Below are 8,595 nucleotides of genomic sequence, written 5' to 3' on the forward strand. Positions count from 1 at the left end.
GAATATCGATCGAATCTAATCTTAAATGGGACTTGCACGTTGCAACTATTTGCTGAAAAGCAAGTGAGCATCTCTACGTTCTACGGTGTTTGAAGCGAAGTGTTGTGCTTCCTAGTGACCTTTGTTCTGTTTTCTGCTGTTTTATTCGACCTGTTGTCGAATATGCGTGTCCTGTGTGGCACTCCTCACTGTCTAATGCCCTGTTTGACGAACTCGAACAAATACAGAAACGAGCTACAAAGATCATGCTTCCTGGCCTGTCCTACCGAGAGCGACTCGCTCATCTGAAACTACCCACCCTCCAAGAGCGCAGAGATGAGCTTTGTCGCTTTGTCGTTACAAGACCACAATGCGCGACCTGTAGACAAAATCAATGATGTTTTACCTCCAATAAATGAATCTGTCTACTCTTTCCGGAACGCAAGGAAAATTCCACTACTTAAATGTCGCACGAAACGTTTCCAGAATAGCTTTATCCCCTACGAAGTTAAGAAATGGGACGCGTCACCTTAATTTTAGCTGACATTGTATATATTTATGAGATATTTCATACGAATTTTATCAGTTTTATATCATTGTAATCTTGAGTTTTTCAAATATTGTCATTATTATTATTATTATTATTATTATTATTATTGTTATTATTATAACATTACAAGCGTGAAAATTGGATGAAAGCCACAACTATTCGCGAACATAAATTGAATAAAACAGTTATGTTTCACACACAATACAGCAAGAAAAATACAAAACTAGCGGTATTTCCGGGTACGAATAAGCAAAAACCCTATGCGAAAAATGGAAACGTATTCCCGAACCAAACGCAGTACCGCAAACACTTCGGGGTTTAAAGGAACCTACTTGGGTAACACATGATGTATAAAATTAAAAGCATAAATAAAGCTTAACTACAAGTTACGTCTAGAATGGTTCAGCACTTGAGCATCGGGGTAACGTTGTATACTTGACTAAGCTATAAGAAAAGGCACAGGAAGCACTGAATTGGCAAGCGTAACCTCTAGAAGACGAATAAGCAAAGACTGAGCCGCCGAAAGATAAGAAATGGAGCTAAAAACTAAAACAGCACACAAACTGTCCGCTCTGGATAAGAGACATGGGCCAGCTAGAGAAATAAAGAGCCCATCCTGCAAAACGTTTTACAAGTCCAAATCTCGAAAATTGAGGGTAAAAGGAGAATTGAGGGTAAAAGGAGAATTATCATTGTGATCACTATCATTGTCCCTCAAGAAGTATGAAAAGTGCGCGGTAAAAGTTTGTGCTACTTCCCGTTTGTTAACAACAAGAATATGACCCTCTTTAAGATTAATGGGGTCCCGACTGAGGGGACGCAGCAGACGTCCGTCTGTAAGTACCGCAAAGGAATGTTAGTGAAATACACTAGCATTCCTGACATACCTCAACTTGAGGCCCACTGGGTTTCTTTCCCTCTGAGACCGGCAAGGCGTCATAATCTGTTTTAATGTCGTGGATGTTGTCGTTGTTTCGGAAATGAACCAGAAAAAGCCTTGGGAATATGATCTTTACAAATATGCCATATCGATTCACTCGTGATAAATAAAAACGCCTTGTGAAATTAGATCGTGAGTTAAAAAACAGCGACGTCGAGTGAATTTATTTTAGACCCACAGTGAGATGGAGGACTCCGCCAGCGAAAATAATTCGCAAAAGCAGAATTCGAAGCGAGTGCGGGTCACTTACTCTCGTGCAAAGAGCAGTGAAGAAAAGTCAAAGCAGTTGAAAGAGTGGAAAAAAAGAAAGCCGGGGCAGCGAAGGGCAGCCAAGCTAATCGTAACAAGGCGGGAAGGAAATGAAAAAGCAAATACACCCACATGTGATACATGAACAAGAACGGATCAAAAGAAGCGTTCTTCTCCTCTTCCAGAAACAACTGATTTCCCGAGCAATGCCAGGCAACCGCGAAAATCCTATTCAAGAGGAGCTCTGATGTTGCAAGCGGCACGGAGCAGAAAAGTTGGGTTCATTGAACCAGTTAATACAAGTAAACCACGACATTCAAAATTCCATCGAGATCCTCGACCAGTAAGAAAGAGATGCGTGACTAGTAAGGATGCTAAGGCAGATCTTAAGGAACTAAACCCTGATCACATTGAATACCTCTCAGAACGTGTAGTTGGGAGAGGAAGTTACGGAGAGTGTTCTCGCGCGCGTTATCGAGGTATTGATGTGATTGTTAAGAAAATGACGCACAATAACACCACAGAAGGCAAAGAGAGAGCAAGGAGAAGACTACTGCATGAGGCAAAGGTGGTCAGTGCATTGGATGACCATGCCAGGCTGCCCATGGTTTTAGGTATCGTCACACAAAAAGAACCATTGTGCTTGGTCACGCAATTTTATGGTGTAGAGGATGAAAGTATAACCCTTCACCAGGCTGCAAGCACAAACATGCTTACACCATTCGTTAGCACTGAGTTATTTCTTGAAATATGTTCCGCGCTGAAATATGTGCATTTAGCGGGATACTTACACAATGACATCAAGGCCAACAATGTAGTTCTTGAAAAAGGCCTGACAGCCTCAGACAAGTACATTCCTGTCCTCATAGATTTTGGTAAAAGCAGTAAGGCAGGAACAGGTTCAGAGTTTTTGGTATCAACCGGGAAAAAAATGTTGCCTGAAGAAAGAAAAACGTATTTGGCCCCAGAGATTTTTAAGGACCGGCTTTACAGCGCTGCCAGCGATGTATATTCGTTAGCAAGAATGTTAAAATCTATTTCTCAAATGGTGGGATTTTATTCGAGCGTGCGCTCATTGGTCAAGGAGGCGACAGCTGAATCACCGTCACAGAGACCTAGCCTCGACGATTTCATGAAACGACTTGCCTCAATTAAATTTGAATGAAGGCTTTTTCTGCAAAGTACGCGCACAGATAAAACGTTAATAGTTGTTTTTTAGGATTTTTTCCTAGTATGGGAGCGGAGTGAGTAGGGTGAGGCCGTCTTAAGAGTAGCCATTTAAACGACAGAAAATAATGCAGTTTGTTTCTTTATTATTCCGAAAACCATGAATTGTTGGGCAGCAGCAAAAGATTATTCCAGTAAGCCCTGCATTACAATTATTCTCGCGACATGCATACTGTCGGGGGCGTTTTGACCGGTTATCAAAAAAAGCAATTCAGTTGCTGCTTTTTTTTATGATTTCCAATTAAGACAAAGTTTAACCATTTCCTTTCAAAATTCAATAAGACGTATCTTAGTAACACATTTACTTAACAAAACAGTTCGTTTGCACACTTATTTCTCAATAAGAGATTAAGAGATATGATCCCAGGCTCTCGTGAACTTGATTGCCAAACTCACTCAGGCCTTAATGAAGGACACATTAGACACATTAGACCGTGTCCTAATTTATACGTAAAATAATAGCAACTACACAACCTCTTGAAATTTTTAGCGATTAAGGTTGTTGTTAACTAGGCTGAGTGTTACTGATAATAAAAAAGACAATTTGCTTCACTCCCTTGACAGTAATTTTCTTGTCCAGTTTCTTCAGTTTCCAGTATCCTCGGGTTTCTTGGATTTCATCTCTTAAAACGCCTTTAACGAAATATCTGTGTTTTGAATAACAACTTACAGAAATAAGCACTGTTCTTCTAGCAAAGCATTGTTCAGTTCCTGAGAATATCATCGGAAGGCATGGTTATTTGTCTTCAGTTACAATTGAGTCGTTCTCCAAAGGAAACTTCTCATCGTTTGTACCTCGAATTTCAAGTGGCTGATTTTGCATTAACGGCTGTTTCACGTTGACTTCACATCCTGTGTTTAATGTCGAAGGGTCTCTACCACTTCCTTCCTTCTGAGTAGTTTTTCGCCAACTTTTTCCGTTGTTTTCTACATTTTGATCTTCTTCGCTTTTCCTGAATCGAATGTTTCCTATACTTCGACATCTCTGCAGCAACTTCTGTCGTTCACTGATTCGAAGTCAATTAACCACTCGGAGGGAACATTTGCTTTTATAACTGATCACAATTCTCACTGTTTGGCACTTAATTTTCTCACTTGCATTCGTTGCTGCTCAGTTATGGTTTTTCCGACAAAATTCTCACTTTCCCTTCTATAGGTATCGGTAATTTGGACCCTAGAGACTCGTCGAAATTACTCTGCGAGTGTTAACTTACTGCGGGTAACTGCTATACGCCGAAGTTACAAAAACAAAATATCTGATGTTACTTTTCTCCCGAATCTTTTGCTTGCCTTACGACTCTTTTTTTTTCTCGTGTTGCATCACTTTCATGTAAGTGCCGCTGTTTGAACCTTCAATGCGGCCGACACAATAAAAAACAAAAGCACTTAATTAAGCATCAACAATAATGCTTTTGTTCGATTTGCCGGAAAACGAATAATGCATTATTTGTATTCATGTTAATTTCTTGAAAGTGAGAAAAATGCTTCAGACTTTCCGTTTTCATCTAATTGCGCGATCCAAGAAACTAAAAGTGCTACATTGTGGAGAAACGTTGTTGCCATGCCGTTTGTTGTGAAGTGTCACCTGTGTTTCAAGAAGTTTAAAACTGGTACTTCGTTGACGAAGCATTTCCATCTAAAACATCAGCGAAGTACCTTTAAAAGAGAGAGGTTCGAAGACGATTCAGGCAATGATGCCGATGAGGCGAAAGCAGTTACTCTGGGGCATGAAGAAAGAGAGGAGTACTTGAAGTGGTTGAGTGTCCCAGTGGAACGTATCAATTCATCCTTAGTACCAGATCATCCAGGTAAACACTCCCTTATGATTTAAGTTGGAATACTTAGGTTTTCGCCAACAATTTTTTTCGTCTATTCACAGCTAAATGGTGCCATATTGACTGCTCTCAAGTTCCCGAGCAGTACTTTTTCCACATGTTGAGTCGTTTGGGGTCCCCAATACTGGATAGCGTCCGAGAAGTAAACACAGGCGTCAACCAATTTTCAAGAGGAAGACCCGGCGTTTCTCTTACAAAATATTCGAGGAGGATGGATTTCGGAGGCTGCTAGACGAGCAAAACGTTTTAGAGTTCAAGTCCGAGGCACTCTTCCGGAATCACGAGGAGGTTCCAGATATTGAAGAAATGAATCCAGAGGAGACCCTTATTTTTGCAAAACAAAGAGCCAGAAATGCTGGAGCAAGACCGACTAGTCGATCAGTCATTGAAATTAGCACTGGTGAAGGAAGATGTACGAGGGAAGTAGAACTTATTTGGTGGTCTGGCTTATACTCTTTCTCCCGTTATGGTAAACTTACCATTAGGTTTTTCGTGAGAAAGACCTCCCTTTAAATACTCGTACTCGTTAGCAAAGAAGCGAGGGTTTGTTTGAATGCAAATGTCTTTTTAGAACACAATTCAAAGTTAACTTTACACATGAGATTCTAAATATTTTTCCTTTAGTAGCTGTGCCCAATGTAAGGAATTGCTGATTTGAAAGTATTTGGGTATCTACTCGTTTCTCTGGGTAACCGGTCGTTTCAGCCATGAGTTGTATTGTCCTACATCTGACGTTGTAAGTGAGTTAGCTAACTCTAAGACATTTCAGTTCTTGTTGTTTTTAAACTCTAACCGCGATTAGCGAGCCACTGAAGTACTAAAACAAAAACCTTTCTCGTTCTTTAAACTATCGTTGCGACTAGCGAATCACATAACTCATCAGCGAACTGACCAACGATATTACTGAACTGTCCGTTTGCGAAGCATAAAACACTGGCGAAACGACCGCAATTCTTTCTATGCATACTTGAATCGCCAAACGTTAAGTTTTACTAAGGTATCTTAGCACCTTGTTTCGGTACCACGAAATGCGCAAGAGTTCGAATTATCTTTTATTTGCACATTTTTTAACATTTGTGACAAATCACTTAAGTATAGCTAAACGTCTTAGCGGGCTAAATCCCGTGAACTTTACAAAAACCTCATGCCAGAGTGGCTAGATAACCTGTCTTTTTGCTACAACGTTAAGAATAAATTTACGGCAATTTCTCGTTCGTAAGTTTGGCTGAAAATCATCTAGCTACCTTAGTGTAGCAAATCGACTGAACTCCCGCGTTAGTAAAACGACTTTATATTAAAACAAAAGGGGCTAAACTACAGAATACAGGGCCACTTTTAACCATGCACCAAACGAGCCGGCTCGTTTGCTCTTTGCGTTGACGAAGTTAATTGCAGGCTCATACGCTCTTTATGTACATTAAGATGGCTCGTTTGCTCGGCAGTGGATCTCAGTGATGTGTGTTTCTATTTTCTCTACTTAAAAGATAAATATAAGCGTATGCAATTGTCGTTATAAAGAAGAAAAGAAAGCGTTCAACTCCATGTTATTTTCCTATCGTGTGTTTACCGTACATACATTTGACTTCACTGTCTAGTTACATAAACGTAAATAATCCTTATCAGTGTTCGGTTTGTTCATTCCCTTGAAACGAGCATTACAATTCGGATTGAGTAAATACTAAGGCCCGATCCAGACGCCGCTCCGCTCACGTGCCGAACCTAACTCAATAAAGTTCCACTAAAGAGCGACTTTGGAGCGACGGCTGATTCATACGCCCTACCTGGGTCGAACCAAACTGAAATCCATACAATGGTAAAGGGGTCTAGGTAAAGATAAAACTTCCGAGTGTATTGTGGTAAGATTATAAATTATCACAATTTATGCGTTAGGTTCGGCACATCACAAGAACGCCGTGTGAATCAGCCGCCGCTCCAACGTCGCATAGTGCGACAGACCCTGCCGAACTTAACGTTGTTGGCCGCTCCAAACCTAACCTGCCGAACCAAACTGATTCAAACGCCTCTCCTCTGCCGCTCTTAACTCATCAGTTAGGTTCGGCGCATGAATGGATCGGCGTTTGGAACGGGCCTAACCCTTCTCTCTCAACTGAAACAAGACACTCCTGCCGGTTTCGGACCGTTAGAAATAGTGATCTTAAGCAATGACGACGGCAACGCGAACGTCAAAAAACTGAATAGGCTTAACAACAAAAACAACTCTGCACGTGCACCACACCTTTTTGGTACATTTCTTTGTCGACACTGCACGACCAGGACGTGAAATTTGCTTTCTGTTTATTTAACTTGGCTGCAGTCTCCAAGAATTCAACTCCAGGAAATTTCAGCAAAAAAATTGACATTTAAAGCGAGTTGCAGTAATCAGGACGTTAAAAAAAAAAAAACGAGAATTCATTGTAATACTGACATATTCGCTGCCGTGAAAGTCGTCGTTGCTAATGATCCCAATTTTATGACGTATGCAGCATTTTGCTGACAAACATCGACACTAATTGCCCAACTGTATCAAGATATCGGCTATTCTTTTTCTGAACGGGAGAGCGGACGACTGATTGTACCATCTGAGGGGTTTGCTTGACAAGAGGTCGTCGACTGGAAGCTGAAAAGAAAAGGAAATATAGGTGTTAATAGATAAGACATTACATCAAACTAAAAGCACAATACTTTCAGGACGAGTGATAAGACTTTTCAAACCTAGAATACAGGCATACATTCAGCACAAATAACTCCCAAGGTGGAGTTAAATCAACCCATTGCGCTGGAGTTAAAATTTTTGTAAGAACTATTTCAACTCCAAGAAGGAGTTATTTTCCTATGTGGCAGAGTTAAAATAACTCCATAGGAAGGGTTAAAATTACCCCAAGGTAATGAGAGTTATTTCAACTCCAGATTTGGAGTAAATATGGAGGTAAAACTACCCAAGAAAAGGAGTTATTCTCGACGTAAATTTTAACTCCACCTTTGGAATCTTACTTTATATGGAACGTATAAGAGAGAAATCCAGTTTAAATGGCATGATTGCTTTCAGTTATGAAAAGCGAAAAACAAATCGACAAAAAAAAAAAACCGGATGTCTTTTCAAGTCTGCTGCTTTTGACACAGGAGTTCGTAACCCACAACCAACCAACTTCCAGGTTATGACGTCATTCACGTAAAACAATTGAAATACCAACGATTTTGTAACTGGAATTAACTGAGGCGAAAGTGAGCTGCAAAAAGACCTAATAACGAAATAAACGCTGGTTACCTGTTGATGACACTCGAAATCCTTACCTTGCGTTTCAAGAACTGTTCAAAAAACATCAAAAGAAACACACCACAGTCGTAGCCGTTTTCTTGCTGTGGTACCTAGGACAACAAATTGTAATAGATCAATTTGCTCAGTTTAATTATCTAAGGAAATACAATTTCTTTATATTTATAATTCTATAAAGGCGACCGATGAAAACTCGAGTGTTCTCCGCGAAACGACACCGAATCAAGGGTTTGAGGCCTCAAGAAGGTTATAATGGTGCGAAAAAGAAAGGACAAAGAAGAGAGAGCCAAGGAGAAACAAGGACTATGCAACCTTTTGTTTTTCTATTAGCAACGTTTGAGATGCAAGGATGACCTCAGCGGAGCCGTTTTCAAGCATCCCGAATGATAAATATATCAACTATCAACGTGGAATAGAAATCCAGTCATAAGCTCACCTTAGGGTAAAAAACTGGCATTGATTTGTCACTAAATTCAGGGGCTCTCGTATCCACAGTTCCTCTCGTTACTGCCCACTCGCATCTAATAAAACTTTAAATACA

General features: G+C 40.3%; 1 protein-coding gene and 1 long non-coding RNA gene across 2 annotated transcripts; one reads left to right on the top strand and one right to left on the bottom strand.

The window, feature by feature from the left end:
- Window positions 1–1,965: 1,965 nt before the first annotated feature.
- Window positions 1,966–2,883, top strand: LOC137989869 (uncharacterized). Its single transcript, XM_068835498.1, has one exon. It carries the CDS (start codon window positions 1,966–1,968, stop codon window positions 2,881–2,883), a length of 918 nt encoding a protein of 305 aa, XP_068691599.1.
- A 3,774-nt stretch (window positions 2,884–6,657) lies between these two features.
- LOC137989864 (uncharacterized) lies at window positions 6,658–8,593 on the bottom strand. The gene is made up of 3 exons (XR_011121039.1): window positions 8,491–8,593; window positions 8,072–8,146; window positions 6,658–7,397 (listed from the first exon to the last, which is right to left on the bottom strand). It is a non-coding gene; the product is annotated as an uncharacterized lncRNA (long non-coding RNA).
- Between the last annotated feature and the right edge of the window lie 2 nt (window positions 8,594–8,595).

The sequence above is a fragment of the Montipora foliosa genome, unplaced genomic scaffold (genome assembly GCF_036669935.1).
Source record: "Montipora foliosa isolate CH-2021 unplaced genomic scaffold, ASM3666993v2 scaffold_479, whole genome shotgun sequence".
In the NCBI taxonomy this organism is placed as follows: Eukaryota; Metazoa; Cnidaria; class Anthozoa; order Scleractinia; family Acroporidae; genus Montipora; species Montipora foliosa.